Source organism: Dreissena polymorpha, chromosome 16 (assembly GCF_020536995.1).
Source record: "Dreissena polymorpha isolate Duluth1 chromosome 16, UMN_Dpol_1.0, whole genome shotgun sequence".
In the NCBI taxonomy this organism is placed as follows: Eukaryota; Metazoa; Mollusca; class Bivalvia; order Myida; family Dreissenidae; genus Dreissena; species Dreissena polymorpha.
In genome coordinates this window covers 22077261-22098314 of record NC_068370.1, presented here as the reverse complement: position 1 = coordinate 22098314, position 21054 = coordinate 22077261, and the positions used below count along the sequence as shown (strand labels likewise).

General features: G+C 36.4%; 2 protein-coding genes across 5 annotated transcripts in view; both read left to right on the top strand.

The window, feature by feature from the left end:
- Window positions 1-21054, top strand: part of LOC127862219 (uncharacterized) — a 57303-nt gene that overhangs the window by 1464 nt on the left and 34785 nt on the right. The window lies entirely within an intron of this gene.
- LOC127862217 (uncharacterized) lies at window positions 2596-20904 on the top strand. Of its 4 annotated transcripts, none has more exons than XM_052401231.1 (14): window positions 2596-2915; window positions 11496-11789; window positions 12096-12302; window positions 12562-12675; window positions 13400-13497; window positions 14832-14943; window positions 15492-15725; window positions 16467-16730; window positions 16912-17136; window positions 17838-17929; window positions 18376-18589; window positions 18880-19077; window positions 19739-19821; window positions 20340-20904. In XM_052401231.1, exons 1-14 carry the CDS (start codon window positions 2897-2899, stop codon window positions 20367-20369), a joined length of 2184 nt encoding a protein of 727 aa, XP_052257191.1. In that variant the 5' UTR covers window positions 2596-2896; the 3' UTR covers window positions 20370-20904. The 4 variants fall into 4 exon arrangements, with proteins under 4 accessions (XP_052257191.1, XP_052257190.1, XP_052257192.1 ...); XM_052401230.1 differs by having other exon boundaries at window positions 2596-3003; XM_052401232.1 differs by having other exon boundaries at window positions 2597-3036.

Here is a 21054-nt window from a genome sequence, read left to right as displayed (position 1 = left end):
TAAATATAAATGAATTTATATTAAAATATATATGTGTATATGTTGTGTTGTACAGTGTTGTATTTCCTGGTTTCCTAGTGCAATATCTCTGTTTTTTAATTGCTTACCATTAATTACTTGTGTCTCTTGGTCAAGTATTTAACCCATTTATGCCAAGCGTCTAGAAAAAAGGCCTTGGCAAACAGCTTAGACCCAGATGAGACGCCGCATGCGGTGTCTCATCAGGGTCTGTGCTGTTTGCTAAAATAATATCTGTAAGAAATATTCTAAATATAGAAATAAATATACTAGATATCCCTAATTTTGGAAATGAATTGATCCAATTTAGAAGAATGAGAGAGTCCACTAGGCATAAATGGGTGAATGGTACATGTTGCTTGCCTTGCCATCTTTACATTAATGTACTATGCTATCTTCTTTTAACCCGCCACAGCAAAGCGGTTAAGAGATTAAAAGAATGCCCTTCCTCCAACAGTCAATTAGCCCATCAGTAGTAGGGCACACTTAAGTCTACTTCATACCCATTTACATGAAACGTGCCTGAAATCTTTTGGGCAATGAAACATAATGCAAAGGGCAAGTCAGTCTAGCCGGCTGAAGGTTAAGGTTGTATTAAAGGTAAAAGGTTTGAGCCTCCATATTTATGTAAGCTCCAGATTGCTTTTACCCTTCAAAGGATATTCTTTGAAATTTGGCTCAAATGTAAAGATGCAGACGATGTGCAAAAGGCATGAGTCAGTCTTGCTGGCGCAAGCGCAAGGTCATACCTCAATAAGAAGGTTTGAGCCTCAATTTTTGTGTTCGCTCCCTATCTCTTGGACTTTTTAAAGGATTTTTTATGAAAGTTTCATCAAAGTATATGGTCATTGAGACAATGTGCAGAAGGCATAGGTCAGTAATGCCAGCTCAAGTTCAATGTTGTACATCAAGGTCAAAGGTTTTAGTCTATTTTTGTGTTTGGTCCATATCTTGTTTATTTATTGAACGGTTTTTAAGACACTTTGCTTCAATCTTTAGGTCGTTGAGTCCATGCAGAAGGTATGAGTCGGTCATTGTGGCTCAAGGTCAAAGTCAGAAGTTTTAGCTTTTTTTCCAACCATATGTTCTTAAGTCATTTAAGCATTATCATTACACTTGCCCATTCTATTTAAGTCATTGAGACAATATGCAGAAGGCATATGTCAGAAAAACTGGGTAAAAATCAAGGTCATCACTTCAAGGTTAAAATCTACCAATGAATATATAGCTGTCTCTTGGACTGCCTTTCACATTTTGTTAAGAGCCTTGGTGACTTATATCAATACACTGCTGATATAGTTCTATAAGCTGCAAACAGTTCAATACCCTGACGACTAAAGTACTAAATACAAAAAAAATCAGTATATTGTAAAACTATAAGTTACAAAGAAGTTATTATCAATCATGCGATTATTCGAAAATAGTTTTCAAAATGCATGCCCTCGATGTACAAACAATTTTCAATGAATGTAATGTTATGTGCCAATTACGATTGTGTTGACGACTGAACTGGTTTTTAGATGGTCGCTTTAGCGACCGTCTAAAGTGCTTAGTGTGAAATTCAGGTCGATACGGCCTAGGTATGATTAACCCAATACCCGCTTGCGTATCCGCGCAAGAAAGAGTTGTATAATTTATGCAAGAGGTTTGAGTACTCCAATTATGTGTATTCACAAATGGAAACATTATATTTATATCGTGTTACATTCAATATTTTCGAACGGTGTTTTATAGAAAAGAATCAATAAACAATGATCGTATTGTACGTGTCGCGGAGGAGATTGTTTATGAATGATTAAAATAGTCCACTTTCTGCTGCGTGTGCGTGACGTAGTATTTTCGCTCAGCTCATTCATAAATCTGAGGCTGGCGATAAACAAAGGGGAGTCCGTGTGAGAATAACGCAATAGTATAAGGTTACGCTTGTTTATATTCACAGGTCTCAATTAATAATACGTTGACCACGAGTTCAACAATTATTACAGGGATACGATAGACAACATAAAAAAAATGTTTCATTATCGCTGAAACTGTTTAAAAAACATTTAAATATAACAATAATATTCTCTAAAAAATGTAGTCTTGCTGTTTTGAAATAAGGTTTGGAATTTTGTTTTCTAAATAACTTAATTCAAAACAAAAGTTTAATTTTAGTGTTTTTTACTTGTTAGTCGCATTTTTACCGCATTATAATGTGTGTTATAATAGGCAAACCATACATTAGTAAAATTCAATCTGCCTTCGCACATAGAAGGAATGGGTCAATTAGGTGCTGCGTTTCCTTTGCTTACTTCAGTTAGAGGTCAATTATTTACGTAATAGCAATCACAAGGCTCCGGCTTCAAAGAAATTGCGGAGCGTTCTTACATAATAAAAGTCGTAGTCGCATGGTATTTGCGTTTTGCGTCCTATTTGGTCACGTAGTTCTTTTTCGCGGGTGTTTTGGCATTCATGATATGAGGCTATTAATAGATGCGCCTGTCGATAAACAAAGGAAAGTTTACTGGTTATAACAACGCAATAGGTTACGCTCTCGCATACAACTCAATGACGCAATCGTGATACATCGGCTATCTCGGATTCCTCCGTAAGATAGGCCTCGTGGCTAACGGTCGCCATATTGCCTTGTATTACTACTTTACTACCCAAAAGGTTGTCAGTCTATTGTTATGAGGCTATATACGATGCGCGTTGAACTAGCGCCAAACTTTTTACCGAAACTTTGATATTAAAAGCACTATTAACGTTCATTTGTGTTGCATTTTGACCTATTATCCAAGCGATTTACTTTTCCATTATTATTTAATCACCCTATCATCCAATTTTTAAGATGAAATTACGGTGTTTACAAAACCAACCAAACCGAAAGTGAAACTGGATGCATTACGTTTCGCGATGTAAACATTAAATATTTGTTCAGTTTGAGGAAGCGAATCGATAATAGACGTTGGAATATGTATGCAATACAGACTATCATTGCCGATTGTAATACTGGCTAAAAAATACCTTTTATGACAGGTCATGTATAGAACGTTTTATGACAGGTCATGTATAGAACGTTAATCAAATAGTGACCATAAATCACTACAAATATCTGGGTTGTTCATTAATATAATTAAAGCACGTTTCTGATCTAATTGCCTGTATCTAGTTGTAATTACCATGATATTGATAAAATTAAAACGTTTTTTTCATAAATTAACATTACATGTTTTATTTTTATCATTTAGGGAATATATAATTGTATCATTATCATCATTAAATATCATGATTACTTTAAAGTAGAATTTTTAAATTTTACTCATTATTTTTAATGAATTTGCACATTTGCTTGATTCAAAATAAAATGTATTAATAAGAGTTTCAGTTGTTAGTTTTAACCCATTTTTAGTTCGATTAAATTTAAAGTACTAACTATGTACATGTATGTAAAATGCTCTTGTGTTCGTTTCCTGGGCCTAGAACCAGTACTTAGGTGTCTCTTGGAGATTTCTTAAGAATGCTCCCACACTGGGGATCACACCAGTGACCTCCAGAGCATTATGCAATTGAGGATGCATCAAGATTAAAAAAAAGGTACATGTATAAATTAATAAAGAATCAATAACAATCAGAAACTGTGCATTTTTTTCAGTATTGTGTGAAAGGATTTGAAGTAATTATGTTTTTTTGAAAAATAATTAATGTGAATTTGAATAAATATATAAAATTTAGTGATTTTCTCAGACAAAACTGTTTATTACATTCTAAAGTATTCAGAATGTATTATTGTAATATTCATTCAAATTTTTTAGTACAAAAAGCACTTTTCCCTGGCATTTGTATTTATAGTACTTACATATTTTATAATTCTGACAGCATTTATAAACTGTGTTCATGCAAGCATGAAACTGGTTTCATTTTTTGAGTATTTAAACAAGAGGGCCATGATGGCCCTGTATCGCTCCACTGCTGAAAAAAGGTTGAAACAAATTTCTCTGCATGTGCAAATACTTAAATATAGGCCCTATTTAAGCACATGTACACTTTTGTGACCTTCTGGGCTGGGTCAAATTTAACCCCAGGGGCATAATTTGAGAAAACTTTGTAGAGGACTACTATATCTCACTACATACAAAATGTGGTAGCCCTAGGTCCTAGAGTTAAGGACAAGAATATTTTTTAAGTTTTCACAAAATAAGCAAGATATAAGCGTATATAATGTTCAATTTTGTGACATGCGGTTCATGATCAAATTTGACTCAAAAGGCATAATTTGAACAAACTTGGTAGAGGACTATAAGATGTTACTGCATACCAAATTTGGTAGCCATAGTCCAAATGGTTTTCGACAAGAAGATTTTAAAGATTTCACAAAATAGGCACTTTAAAAGCGTTTATTCAATTTTGTGACCCCCCCCCCACCCCCGGGGCAGGGTCAAAGTTGACCCCAGAGGCATTATTTGAACAAATTTGGTAGAGGTTTATTAGATGTCACTACATACCAAATTTGGTAGCCCTAGGCCCAATGGTTATGGACAACAAGATTTTTAAAGTTTTCACAAAATAGGCCCCATATAAGTGTATGTTCAGTTTTGTGACCCCGGGCAGGGTCAAATTTGACCCAAGGGGCATAATTTGAACAAACTTGGTAGAGAACTATAACATGTCACTACATACCAAATTTGGTAGCCCTATGCCTTATGGTTAAAGGGATCTTTTCACGGTTTGGTAAATTGACAAAATTGAAAAAAGTTGTTTCAGATTCGCAAATTTTCGTTTTAGCTATGATATTTGTGAGGAAACAGTATTACTGAACATTTAACATAGTCCAATATAGCCATTATATGTATCTTTTGACGATTTGAAAACCTAAAAATTATAAAGCGTTGCAACGCGAAACGATTGAATAATTTGGAGAGTTCTGTTGTTGTCGTTTGAATTTACGAAACTATGAAGATTGCTTATATAAGGTATAAAATACTTCAACTGTGTATTCTCGGCGGAATAGCCGAGAGGCTAATGCGTTTTTACTTCAGACTTACTCCAGGACTCCGGGGGTCACGGGTTCGAGCCCTGGTACTGGCTACTTTTTCCCTTTTTTTAATTTTATTCTTAATTTTTTACTGAAGCTTTTAAGATCCAATGTTTACATTTATCAATATAAAGCATTTAATGACAAACTTCAAAATATGCCAAAATCTGTGAAAAGGCCCCTTTAAGGACAAGAAGAGTTTTAAAATGTTCACAAAATAGGCACTATATAAGCATATAATTGATTTTGTGGCCCCCGGGGCAGGGTCAAATTTGACCCCTGGGGCATAATTTGAACAAACTAAGTAGAGGACTATACAATGTCTCTACATACCAAATTGTGTAGCCCTAGGCCTAATGGTTATGGACAAGATTTTTTTTAAGTTATCACAAAATAGGTATTATATAAGCATATGTTCAATTTTGTGACCCCCGGGGCAGGGTAAAATTTGACCCTAGGGATTAATTTTGAACAAATTTGGTAGAGGACTATTAGATGTCACTATATACCAAATTTGATAGCCCTAGGCCGGATTGTTATGGACAAGAATTTTTTTGAAGTTTTCACAAAATAGGCCTTATATAAGCATATGTTCAATTTTGTGACCCTCGGGGCAGGGTCAAACTTGACCCCAGGGGCATAATTAGAACAAACTTGGTAGAGGATTATAAGATGCCACTACATACCAAATTTGGTAGCCCTAGGCCCAATGGTTATGGACGAGAAGATTTGTAAAGTTTTCACAAAATATACCCTATATAAGCATATGTTCAATTTTGTGACCCCCGGGGCAGGGTCAAATTTGACCCCAGGGGTATAATTTGAACAAATTTGGTAGAGGACTATTAGATGTCTCTACATACCAAATTTGATAGCCCTAGGCCCAATGGTTATGGACGGGAGATTTTGAAAGTTTTCACAAAATAGGCCTTATGTAAGCAAATTTTCAATTTTGTGACCCCCAGGGCAGAGTCAAATTTGACCCCAGGGGCATAATTTGAACAAATTTGAAAGAGGTTCACCCCAGGAACATTCCTAAGAAATTTCATCAGAATTGGACCAGTAGTTTAGGAGAAGATGTTTAAAGGAAAAGTTTATGCATGGATGCACGAAGGACACATGACCTTTGGCCAGTGGAGCTAAAAATCAAATTAAACATTTAGTTTTGATGTAAAATCAGTTTTTATATGCAAGTGTCTATTTCACTTATAAATTAAAACAGCATATTATTCATTATTGAAAAGATTATTCCAAGCTTGATGTCATATTTCAACTTTGCATAGTGTAGTTAATTGAACATTGTATTGAACTGTATGGGCAGCTATATTTTTTAATTTATGTATGTTGTATTATACAAAATGCATTATTTCTACCACAAGTAGACCATATAAGGCCTACTGCTACTAAATAGGCACTGGTATGAATTTGACATTGTTTTTGATGCTCATACAAAACTTTAATTATTACAACACTTTAGTATATTAAATATTTTCAAGTTTTTGTTCAACATTTTTTGCAAAAGAAAAGAGTGTCTTAATGCATTTGAAAATATACTTAAAACAAACTAAAAATGCATTTTAACATACCTTTTTCCTGGTAAAGTGTATTTGGGATGATAAAAAATACACTTGAAGAGTATTAATGCTGGAAAAATGCAGAAAAAAATACATTTGTTTCTGTTAGAAGTGTGTCTTGTCTGCATTTTTAAGTGTATTAAATACATCAAATGCAGATAAATACAATGCCAATACTGTTACATGTATTGTAATGGACATAAAATGCACTTGTTCTTGTAATTAAATGCTTTAGTGAATTGAACTAACCTTTTATAACGTTTTAACAATTAATAATACCTTTTTATATAAATTTTCTTTTGAAATATGACACTTAATAGATTTTTGCACCACTAGTAAGAGATATAATTTGTGCTCATAATGCTTTATCATTACACTATATAATATCATTTGTTGTATGAAAATTGCCCGTAAAATTCATGTGAAAGCTCAAGAGATCAATAGCAGCGTGCTATACCCTGCTCCTTTTTACATGACTTAATGGTATTTAGTCCCCAATTCTACATGGCTAAGGGAAAATTAATGTTCAGATTTGACAAATAAGTCTTAACTGGGATCCAATAGGCAGACTTTCATATTACTTGTATTTAATTTAAATCATGATCTGAATTGCTCTTTGGCAAATCTTTGTTGGTCACAGTAGTCAACTGAATTTTGTTCACTTTGTAGTGATTATATTTTCTATATTTATCAGACAACATCTTTCTTCAAAAGTTTAACATGATTGCTTGGTTAATTTAGAAACAAGATCAATGCATCATAACATAAAATGAAAATATGTGTAATAGTAAAAATGGCAGCAAAAAAGCACTAGATTATCTGCCTTAAATCTGAGACGATATGTTGATGTATTGGAATTTCTCATAAATAATGTGTTCCATAGTTGTATAATTGTATAGTCGCATGCATGAGTGGTGTCAATGTCACAATACCAAGTAAAGCCTATAATTTACTTAATCAATTTGAAGTTTGATGTGTGTTTTTTTCAAGATCTGTTATATATAATAATATATACATGTATATATATATTGTTGAAAAGTTAACATGCAATAAGTTTACTGTAATTAAGTGACAAATAGTTTTACTGATTTGGTTGGATGCATATATGCAGATATATCATGGTTTGTGCAGAGGACAGTAGCAAAAACAAGAGCTGTCTCCGTAGGATGACATACGCCCCCGATAAACGCTTTAATAGAAGTTATGAGCATTTTTCAAAACCTAAACGCCGACCCTAAGTTCAAGGTCAAAGGGGTCAAAATTTGTGTGTGTATGGGAAGGCCTTGTCCATATACACATGCATACGGACAGTGCGATCACTATATGCCCTCCTTTGGGGGCATAAAAATGTGTTTCACATTGTTTTGGTAAATTAGTAATGTAGTTAAATGAGCAGAATCATCAATTATAAAGTTATTGATTATAAAGTGTTGCTGGCATATTTGATGCATTCATCTAGCTATAAGAAGGTCCCTGTTTTATCCCCACTGGCACCGAGTGAGGGTTCTCAAAATCTTTAAACAATATGAATAACTACATATAGGGTCAAGAGCCTTGTTGATATGGGGGCTAAACAACTGAAATCAAAGCGACCCAGGTTAAAGGCCGAGGCAAAATAAATAAACCAGAGGCCGCATGAGCCTGCTATACTCTGAACAAGTATTGTTTCTTCTCAGAAAACTGGCTTAAGTGTCTTACTAAGCTTTAGACTTTGAGTTTCAGTGCACTCAATCTTAAATAAATTGGTCAAATTAAATAATAATTTGTAAAAAATAAACATTCTGCACAAATTCAATTATGTACTTTACCTGTATGCATGAATCATTTCAGTCTTGATAGTTAGTGAACTATGTCAAAAGCACCATATCTATGAAACACTTGTATTTTGAATAGTGCAATGTTCCACAGAAATGATGCTGATGATAATTCTACACGATGATGAATTATTAGATATATTTCTAAATTCCATTCCCACCAACAATTCGGTTATTCCACTACCAGTTCACATGCTTCATACACAGTTGAAAATAACACTATTTCACTCAACAACCGTGACACATGTACTAAATTTTTCAACTTTTCGCAATTAAACTTGTCTTCTACTGTTATTGTTGTTGTTGTTCTTTTGAAAGTAGTTCGAAAAATGGCGACCATTAACCCAGAGATTGATTTATGAAATAAATCGTCTGCTGATCCAGAGTGTCAATGACGTAGTACAGGTCGTAAATTGAGAGATTCGGGGAAGAGTTGACGCTTATTTATATTCTCAATTTATAAAACGTTGAACATAAGTTCAACAATAACTTCAGCGATACGATAGACAAAAAAAGTTTCATAATTGCTAAACCCGAATATAACAAACAATTTATAATAATAATACGAATGCAATAGTAGAAGGTTAGTAGAAGGTTAAGCTTGTTTATATTCACAGTTCTCAATACATAGACAGTTGGATATGAGTTCATCAATTACTACAGGCATACTATAGGCAACATCGAAAATGCTTTTTAATCGCTAAAACCGAAAACAACTTAATATATTATATTAAATATATTTATAACAATAAATGTCTTTTAAAAATGTAGTCGGCGTATACGCTGACTTTGAAATAAAGTTAGCAATTTACTTATCTAAATAATTAAATACAATTAAACAAAAGTTAAACTATTGTGTTGTGTTTTTCACTTGTAAGATGCATATCACCGCATGAAATGTGTGTTAGCATTGTCAAACCACACATTAGTGTGAGTAAATAAAAAATATACTACGGGAGAGCACTTCATATGTGTCCTCATATGCCTTGTTATGAGTATCTTTCTTCACTATCGAAATATATCGTATGTTTATATTTGATTTAAACGCAGTTTTCTTTCGACACATTTAAATCACACGTCAATAGCGCCGTCATGCGAAAATGGGTCTTATGCGTTTCGGCAAGCGTTTGTTAAACCCAACATGTGCTTTTGCGCAGTCAGGCCATAGGCGATGCTGTTCGCTTTAAAATCACTCAATATGTTATGTTTCTCCTTACCAGAAGGTAGGATAGCTGAGTGGGCTATTTATATGATGGGCGCATATGGAATAAGACCCATTTTCGCATGACGAGGGTCATTACAAATCTCATTGCGAATTGAAAATGCCACATTTAAAAACAATGCTTTTTGATACAAAATTGAATTAAAAATAGCAAACTTGTTAATATGATGGTGACTGCACATTTTCTTTATATTAAGTTATCATTACCATTTTCATCATACTTTATATGCTTTCAGAACTTCCAAAAAGCATGTTGTTTTTATTTTGTCTTAGTTATTTCTATGAAATAATAAGGATGATAAAAAGTGCACACAAAACTCGACCCGTGCGCTATGACACACACTTTATAAATTTGAAAGGCGTGTGTTCATTTCAAACTTGCGATTGATTTTCAAAAATGAATTGCGTGTTAAATTATGCAATAGCGAACATCTTTAGTGCCTTCAGCGCTTTGATATGGCAATGGCAATGTCTGCCGACATCTAACGGGCTAAGGTCCCTTCGTCGCTTAGTGAATGTCACGACCGGCTATTAAACTTTTAACATGAACATTTCTTCACCAATATAGTTCGACGTTACTTAATTGCGCTTTTTATTTGTTTTTAGCTGTGAACAAATATTGAGTTCAAACAAACATACTCGAGAACGGCCGATAATATCTATGTCTACAAACGTCAGATTTTTGTATTTTGTTCCACTTCATAATATAGAAAAGCATGGGGGGGGGGGGTAACAATACTTATTTTTTAAACTTTACAAGCATACATTTGACATGAATGCCAATTACTTAAATGGCAAAGATCAAGGTCACAGTTGAAGGTCAAATGTGTATAACTTTTGCATGCGAACCTCATTTTTTCCTCGTATTCATGTCACACAGCAAGTTGCCGTGTCAGAGCTATACACCACATGTGCACATTTGCCGAAGCTTTATACGGGGCTGTTAACATACACAGTGATTATTCTTTTAAAGAAGTGGCAAAAACCCTGTGGACTCGTAAATGACCTTATCTATAAATATACGGCTGCCCCTTTTAATCCTCTTCGGTGTGTTTGTCCCTTTCATAAATAAACACTCCCGCGGAGAGCTTTGCAAACAACGTCTGACCCCTACAGAGACCCAGAGAATCGCTTGCGATTGTTCAACATTGACTTGTTTGCGTGTTTTTGACAAGCTTCGAGTGCGCCATCCGGCTCTGTTTGACCACAGCTTAAGTGTTTACACTTGATAAGAGAGCATTTAGGGTTCAAGCAGCGTCAAAGGTGTTTACAGCGGTACCATTTATGTTCGTATTTACGCTGCGTTAGTTTCTGCTGTAAACAAAGCCATTGTGCATATACATTTTAAATCAGAGATATTTCAAAGGAAAGATGGCGCTAGCAATAAAAGCATGGACTCCTCTCGTTTGTGTGTTTTTCGTTTTACGTGGAGGTAATTGTTATTCAATATTTTAGGTTAACTTGTTCGTTATTCCATAACGAATTTTATTTGTACGTATTTTTTTAATTGTTGCTTTACGTAAAAAATGGTATCATTATTACCAATGCAAAATTAGTAAGACTTTCAACATATGCTACCTTATCACTAATGTTGTTTTCAATATAACAAGTAAACTCACCTACATTACTGAAAAGCAAATAATTATTATAGTGGCTGTGTCACCGATTTTGACTGCGCGAAATAATTATATAAAACTGATGTTTGTGTGTGTGTGAAGATTCGCAATAGCACAGTTAGCATTTCAGTCTGTTACTTTATCGAGGATGATGCTGTTTAGTAGACCTGCGCTAGTAATTGTGTGGTTCTAACCCTCTAATTAAAGTACTACATACACATTTTTTTTTCGCAACAGCGATATGCAAGGTGGAGATCGAACCGAGCAGCCAGATTGTTGTGGCGGGCAGCACGGTGGTCTTCTCCTGCGAATCAGATGCACCGGGCACACACTCGTGGCTCCGACAAGGGAAGGCGCTCGTACCGGCGGTGGACGGGATTCAGGCGCGACAGGTCAGCGCCGATGAGTCGGTGCTCGTGATCGCACGAGCAGACGCGAGGCGCCACAAAGGTGCGTTCTCGTGCGTCGTGCAGTACGGCAATGGGAAACGGGAGGAGAAGAGAACGAAACTGGACTTTGTCAATCCGAACAGTACGTATTGAAATCGTTTTAAGTTGAGGTGGCGCGGAATTGTGTACACACCGGTCTTACTGACAATAATTTATTATGCGCTGGGTTTAAAATGGATACATATTTGTCAGGGCAGTTGGAAATTCTCAAACTGATTATTATTACTTTCTAAAATAACTGAATATTATAGACGTGTTATCATGTTTCATCTGACTTCTTTGTCTACACCAATTTTGACATGGATTACTGTATTACTTTAGAAACTTTTTTACTATTAAAACACACTTTGTTATAAAGTCCGATGAAATAATATTCATTCGTTTTTAGGGCTCCCATCGGGGTTCCCGCTTGTGAGACCTCAAATGGGGAATTCCGGCTTGAGCGGCGTACCACAAGAGGGACCGGCAACAGTGGAGCTTCGATGTGCGCTCGAAACCCCGGAAGAGGGTGTGGATTGGCGCTGGATTAAGACAGGAAGTGACAACGTGACTACAGTTCTAGATGATGATTCGGAACGTATTGACGAGGATGATGGTACGTGATTGTCACGCATGCACGCTTTCAGAAGTCGGATGAACATTCCGAATGTTTAGTTTTACTAATTTTGACGTGTTCTTGTATATGCACTTTTATATGATACATTATTATTGATTTTTAAACTCTGTTTAAATGGTTTGAAATTGTGAAAACAAAATGCTTATTCAGAATCGGAGAAAAACCTGTACAGATATTTGAATCGACGTATTTGGAAGTTTGTGCTGAACATTTCACCTATATACACTTACGTTTTAAGGTATTTTGCGGATCAGTCCCGCGGAGACCGGTGACAGCGGAACATACGTGTGCGTCGCAGACAACAGCCGAGGGAACGCCTATGGTCCCTCGGCTACCATCAACATACAGATAGGTAAGTATTGGTAGGTCACTCGTTAATTCGCAGTTTCGAGTGTTGCGAGATCGTGAAAATAATATTGCGATATAGCATCGAAATTGCGCGCCCTCGCATTCTGTGTTCACTCCGTTCCCCTTGTTTATCCAAAGGTCGGAAAAGTTCAAATCTGAACAGAGATTAATCTCGCGATCTCGAATAGTATTTTCGCAATTATACACGTCTTTACGCACTTTTGACACGAGGGCACGCGTCGACGAAAAAAACAAAACGATATGCGTTTATAATTCACATATCAAAAGCGTGAAATTAATTATGGCCGTTTTAAGAGTTCAACCTCAATACAGCGAGTTTATTGCTTGTTTGTTGTTTTACTAAAGACAGTGTTTGAGGTAGTAAAGCGAAATTATTTTATTTTTCCATAACATATCTTTTTATTTTTCCATAACATCGAAATTCTTTTTATTTTTCCATAACATATCTCTTTATTTTTCAATAACATATCCTTTTATTTTTCCATAACATGAATAACAATGATTAATTATTTTTTTTAGTTAAATATGTGCACACATTAAAACTACAATAATAATGTTTAAAATATTTCCCTTATATACTATGACTTCAGTTTAGAGAACCAAGGAGGGGGGCATAGATATACGGCAACTTAGAAATAAATTCTTATGAGATGAACGCGTTCTAATTAGCTGATCATCTTAATAACGTAAAATTATTCAAACTGCAGAAAAACCCCAACAATGCAAACTTGATGGCGAGACTTACCAAATCGGAGAGACGCGACAGAGCGCCGGTGACCCGTGCATGACGTGCATGTGCCTAGAGGTTAGACAGAAGTATATTTTTTTATGGTCCCCCAAATTTTTTGGGGGGAGCATATAATCGCCGCTTCGTCTGTCCGTGCGTGTGTCCGTCCGTCCGTGCACAATTTTTGTCCGGGCTATTTCTCAGCAACTAATGACCGGAATTCAATGAAACTTTATGGGAAGCTTCACTACCAAGAGGAAATGTGCATATTATCAGCCGGTTCTGGTCGGATGATTTTTGACAGAGTTATGGCCCTTTGAAATTTTCCATTAACTTTACATATAGTGCAATTCTTGTCCGGGCTATTTCTCAGCAACTATTGACTGGAATTCAATGAAACTTTATGGGAAGCTTCACTACCAAGAGGAGATGTGCATATGATCAGTCGGTTCTCGTCGGATGATTTTTCACAGAGTTATGGCCCTTTGAAATTACCCATTTTACATATAGTTCAATTCTTGTCCGAGCTATTTCTCAGCAACTTATTACGGGAATTCAATGAAACTTTATGGGAAGCTTCACTACCAACAGGAGATGTGCATATTATCAGCCGGTTATGGTCGGATGATTTTTCACAGAGCTATGGCCCTTTGACATTTTCTATTAACTGTACATATAGTGCAATTCTTGCCCGGGCTATTTCTCCCAAACTGCTGACTGGAATTCAATGAAGCTTTATGGGAAGCTTAACTACCTTGAGGAGATGCGCATGTTATTTGTGGGTTCTGGTTAGATGATTTAGTTAGAGAGTTATGGCCCTTTGAAATTTTTAAGTTGCTAAACCATCCATCGTATTATTTTGTCTAAAGTTATGCCCCTTAAGACGTTTCCTTTTATCTGAATATATAGTGCAATATTGTGACCAAAAAAAACTTTGGGGAGCATCACCCATCTCCGACGGTTTCTTTTTACACATATAAGTGGAGGGGTGTCTACTGGCAGCTCTGTTATAGTGTCTTTGGTTAAATACGTAATTAGAAAATCGCACGTGCAGGTTTTGATACTTGGTGGCACGGATTTCAATTTTATGAAAGTAACCAATCGGGAATCCTCGGACAATTCCGCCATATGGGCGATCGTCTAGACGGTGTGGTGTAGCCCACTGTCCGAAGTGTTCAGATTGGAAAGTAACGTGCATGATAACGTTTTACGTTTTCTTTTACAAATTGAGAATTTTTATTGCAAATATATCCTTTCTCGGATCAAAACATGTCTACAAACAACTTTTGTGGGTCATCAAATTATTTTACTCCCATATTTTAACCACATTTACCTTTTTCGGAACATTCTGTTTGTAAAAAAAATAGTATTAACATCTATGAAAAGACAGGACCTTGGTTTCTACCCTTCAGGGGGCGGTGCTTCGCTGCCGGTCCGTCGGCTGTCGGCCCCAACGGTGTCCCGAGGGGCAAGAGTTCCATCCGTCAAATGTTACGTGCTGCGATGGAGAGTGTCGACCCAAGGGTACACGCATTAAGACCATTTGATTTGAGGTTTAATATCCCAATGCTTTAGGCCTTGAAGGAAAATTAGTGTTTAGGCAAAGCACATTTTTATTTAGTATCCTAATGATTTGTGGCAACATTTAATGACATGTTTTGTGTCTCAAAAATGTGAGTGTCCCCATGCTAAACCGTATTTTGCATTTCAGTCCAATTTTTAAAATTCTTTTTACAATGTATATTTCCCCGATGATTTGTGCCGATGATGGCATACAATTGTTAAGGCTGCTCAGATTTGATTACATGTATACGTTTAACGTCTTCATGATTTATGCTCGCCTGAAGGTAAAGGTGTTTTCTCTCTCTTTTTTAAAATTTAATATTAAGCGTCCCCATATTTGTTTGTTTTTAACCAAACGTGTATCGAAGAAAAATCATTGACGCGTTTCGCATCTATATAACAAATACATGTATCAGCCGGAAACGTCTTCTTTCTTTTTCTTTTTTTAACTTTGAATATCATAGGTAAGCTTTTCAACTCGATATTTCACATTGTTATTTTTCGTTCAGTTATCCCCAAGCCAACCATCTCGAGACAAGAGGAAGGTTGCAGAGCGGAAAACGGAAGTTTGATCCCCTACGGAGTCACCTTGCCGTCTGCTGACCCTTGCGTCTCGTGTACGTGTTTCCGCACTTCCGGTCTTCAGTGCCGCGCCGTGGGCTGCGTTCCAAAGAGGTGCCCGTTAGGTCAGGTGTTCCGGAAGTTGGAAGGAAAGTGCTGCGACGGGGATTGCGTTCCGGAAGGTTAGTAGAATGAGAAATGTTTTAAAGCGTTACTTTTGAATAGGTGGTACGGTATATTTTTCCCTAATATCTGTCTTGATAATATATATGTCGTTAAATTTGTCAGAATGTTTGTAAATCAGCCAAATAAAATGGGGATGCTTGGGCAAGAACTTTGCGGGCCTCTCACCAGCAAAGCAATCGCTATACCTTTGAACTCCATCCACGTTGGCTGTCGTTTAACAATACAAACTATTAGAGCGGCAGTCACAGGTCATTACAGTTAGTAAAGATCAAGCGTAACGCAATCAAATAACATGCTTCTAGAGTGCTACTGTTTGACCCTGTTTTTGTCTCCGGCTGTCCCTGTTTGCCCCTTCAATCGATCTCAATTCTTTCCTCCCCCGCCCATTTGGGCTTTATATTCACGGAAGTCGTTTCACAATTTGCCTTCTTAACCTTTGATTACAACCTTTATATTTTCGGAAATAAGATATGACTATTGTACACTTAACCAGACTGCTCAGTAATCCAAATTACCGTGCAAAGTATAGTGCAATAAATAAAATAATCTATGTGGAACGATTTCGTTAAATAATCAATATTGACATTTCTCAAAACCTGCAAATGCATGATCTGCACAAAAACAACATTTACACAGGTGTGTTGATTATTATTCCGGACGGAAATATGTCTTTTAGAAACAAAAGTCCCAAAATAAATCACTTTTTGTTAATCATGTGATGTCGTTCGTATTCGCAGGACTCTGCAAAGACAAGGATGGCCGGTTCACAGTTCGAGAAGGCGACATCTTCCAGCCGGACGGGAAGCGGCCATGTGAGGCGTGCGTGTGCCGCGGCGGTGTAGCGGAAAGGTGCACCGAGGCCGTCTGCGATGAGCCGCCATGTGCCCGTTACCGACGCCTACCGGAAACATGCTGTGGATATGAGTGTCTAGACGATGATAAAACTGATGATAACGACGACATCGGTCGGGTGAAGACGGTCGATGTCGATGATTTGGATGGTAGGTTTTGACCATATCTTATGTATTTGAATCCATTTTCAAAGAGACTACTGGTTTATATCTGGCCATATTTTACTTTCATCATAATCATTATCTTCATCCACCATCTTAAATGTCGTAGTGTCTAATAAAAAACCCAAGCAACAACTGCCTGTTAATAATCACACGCCATTTTTTACAGACCTATGCGTGGGTTTCGGGGGACAGAAGGTACGAGAAGGCGACAACTATCAGCCTGGGGCGGACCCGTGCCTCACGTGCATCTGCGAGGACGGTCGAGCGGCTTTCTGTCGCAGTATCGCCTGCGCGCCATCAAACATGCAGTGCCAAAACCAGACGCGCGTACCCGGAAAGTGTTGCCAGTATGAGTGCCTCGATACTCTTATGAGTGAGGAGATTGCTATCGGTAAAGGAATTCAACATGCATTAAGGTTCTTTTATCTCTCCATGCTCTTTAACCCATTTAAGCCTAGTGGACTCTCATATCCTTCTAAATTGGATCAATTTATTTCCAAAAATAGGGATGTCTAGTATATTGATTTCTATATTTACAATATTTCTTACATAAATTCCTTTAAGCAAACAGCGCAGACCCTGATGAGACGCCGCATCATGCGGAGTCTCAATCTCATCTGGGTCTACGCTGTTTGCCAAGGCCTTTTTTCTAGACGCTAGGCATAAATGGGTTAACGACCTCGACCGTAAGACATTTCATTTTGCTAATATTATTTTTTTTATTTCTATAAATTTATAATTCGATATGTTTTTGTTTATTGCTTTAATAAATTCTTCGTTTGACAGCATCCATTTAAAAGCTATATATGCTTAAAGGTAAATGTATGGTAGGAATATATTCAGAATGACTTATTAAGTTGATGAATCTTCAAATCTACACACAGTGAACCTTTTGCTGCCCGTTTAAGCAACTTTATTATACCATGCGGTCATTTTAAATTGATAATTAAGGAAATAAAAATAGAATAAAAAATGTAAATCTTTACTTTCCATGAAAACATAGAAAAAATACAATACTAACTTGTATGATAATTACAGTAAAACATAATAACAATGATATTGATTGCTATAATGGCAATTGCCCTGCTTCAGTTCTTGGAGTCCTATACGTGCGTCAGGTGGGACCGGGTGCCATCCTTGTCCAGTGGAAGGTACCGGAAGGGTCGGAGGGACTAATTGAGCGCGTGAGTAGAATAACTTTGCCAGTGTCAGTATTTGTGTAGTCACATACTTCCATGCTGAGGCAACGTGACTTGGTCTAAAGAGATGCAGCCTTAAATAGCTGTGTGTTTAATGAACCATTCAATTACTGGCTGACTTTATATTTAGGTCATACATTGCCATTTTTCTGTTTTACAATTTTAGTTGCGGTTTTTTCTTTGATTTCTATGGGGTAGCGGTGGAGTAGTCAGTCAGAACATTCAAAGTAAATCCACAATCCAATTACAGAGTCAACAACCAAACAAGCATGCGCCTTTACCTTGAACTAGTATTTGAACCTCGTTCACATTTCTGAGAGGCGCTTATAAAAAAATTGTCATTTTGAGTAGATTCTGATATTTTATATGGGAAAAAATCCGCAATACAATTCTATTTACTGACAATTTTATGGTTTATAAACATTATGCAGGGCTCCAACATGACGGTCTACGTCACTGTGATGGACGGCCGTAACAGTTACACCAAGGCTCTAGCGGCAGGTCAGGTGCGCTCTTACATGTACCACGTTAGGGACTACGAGCTGGGCAAGCGGATGTTGGTGACCGTGAATGGAACGCTCGGCCGGGCTCCGGATGTTAAGATGATGGTAACCAGGGCCGCGGAGGTCTCGCTCGATAACAAAGGTCAGTATTATGGTTATTATAGAATTGTGTTTGTTTTTCTACCGGCGACAACAAAATCCGTTGTTATCATTTTGGTTATATGAAATGAAGCCGCGTTTAACAAGAAAAGCTATATTTTAAGCTTCGTATAGGAACTTTGGATCATGTACTAATGCGGCGGCGTTTCTATGTGTATACGTCATTTATGTCATTTACGTTTCTTTTGCGAAACAGCATTTTTTAATGGAATTCTAATTAAACGTCATCAATAACAACATCATAACACTATTTATTCTGTATTCTCCCATAAGTACGCACCACGCTCAATCTGAACGATGCCCTGGGTCACGTGTTCGAGTCACGCGGTTCTGATCCTTGGGGCGGGTACAGCATACCCCGTGGGTTCAAACCCGTGGCCCGGTCCTCGAAGGTCAAGAACATGCTCAACCCGGACAGCTTCCACAGGGTGGAGACTTCTGTCTATGATGAGGAACCTTGTCCTCATAAGGGTAGGTAACTTATCAACATTTACGTCAAGCAATATGCAAATCAGTAATAAGTATTTTCTTCAGTTGACACGAAAGTAGCCCTTTTAGGTATTTTTCTTTTTTTCTGTAATTAGCGAAATTTGCAGTTGTAATAGTTATGTACTTGTGTTTGGAAGAATGTTTGCAACTATCAGATATAAAGTAAGGAATATCAGTGATTAATTGAGATTTAGAACCGAATCTCTGTCACTTCCTCAAATATATTAGTGGATCTCTGTTCTAAATTGTGATAAAGCTATTGATCTCAAATATGAGTAGTGATGGACCTAGATTAACAATATTACTTGTGATGAAGCAATGAATCTCTGCTATTAGATACCTATGATGAAGTAATGAATCTCGAGATTTGTTATCTCTAGTCAAGAAGTTAACGCAATGAACCGCTATTACTAGTAATTCTGTGTTGAAGAATGCACGCTTTATAATTATTAGCTTTAAGGGAGAATCGTTTTTGTAACTGCTGCTGGAGACTCTTTGCTATTAAGTATGCTGATCGAGTGAACGCATATATATGACTAAATCGTTTCTATAAATTGAAAGAACGCTATACATGTTAATCGTTCCGCTATTCTCTAGTCTATGAACTTGTGTTATTCATGTTCAATGTTTCTTTATTCTCCAGCTTGTGGCCTCGTTCGCTTCTTCCTGTACACGTTGGACGGCGAAGTCACTAACGTGGTGTCCCTTCTCTTCGAAAATGATCAGGTACGAAACCATATTGGGACGAATTGATGTAAGTTTATCAAAGGTCATCAAAAGTGTAATTTACCGAAACCATTTTGCGTATAATAACGAAGAAAATGAGCACATCAGCAAATGCTTTTGAAAAAAGAATAAGACAATAAAAACATAAAACAACCACAGCAACTGATTGTGCATAAACCACAGGTGGTTAATGTGTGGCTATGATAATAATTATAGAAATAATCATTTTGAATGATAAATAATCATATTATAACGAAATATATATATTTGAAAGTGATTTTTTTAGAAAAGTTGATTTTTCGTTATAATATGATTATTTTTCATTCATAATGATGCTTTCACTAATTAATATCATAGCCACACGCTAACCACCTGTGGCATAAACGATATAGTAAATAGGTCGCGAGGATGACTTCTGCGTTTGCTAAGCGCATGACATAATCGACAAAATTACCTGAATTGTTGATAGTTCATAAAAAAATGTTGTTTGAATTTTCTGTCAAAATATTTTTTTTCAGGATTTCGAATGGGCAGAGGCACATCTGTAAATGAGTACCAGTATCATTGTGTCGGAAATGATCACGTGTGTAAAAATGGTCTGAAATATGCATGGTAGCGGTGTAGACCGGAAAGCCACAGAAGAGACATCGCACGGATTATTGTTCGCTAGAACAAATAGACGTGTATACTGGTATTGAGTTCAAGAAGAATAACTGTTAAATATTGCTGAGCAAATGTAAAAATAACAACTGAAGTTATTCGTGGGCATTGTTGTTAACGTTTGAGACAACGCCAATTACATATTTCCATAATTTGTTGATGTGTATTTATACATTTTGTTTTGAAGTATATATATCCGTATATATCACTATTTTGATATCAATTCTGATACTAATTAATACAATCACGCTGTAATTATGTTCGGTTTATATCAACTTTGTATTAGTATTTAAGCACTTTATATGGTATCGAATCATATTTCTTTTTTCTAATAATTATGTACATTCTTTATTGCAAGTAGATCTACCGGTATGTTGTATTGACTTACATTTTTTTCTTATATAAATAAACTCCTAAAAAACATGTGATAGACTAGATCTAGTTTCTCATATAAAAACATGTGATAGTTTGTCATAAGGCAAAACTTATACATGGTTGAATAAAAGTAACGGGTAAAGGCAAATACTTTTGCGCTTACACAAAGCCCATAAACATTATTTAGCTTAGATAAAC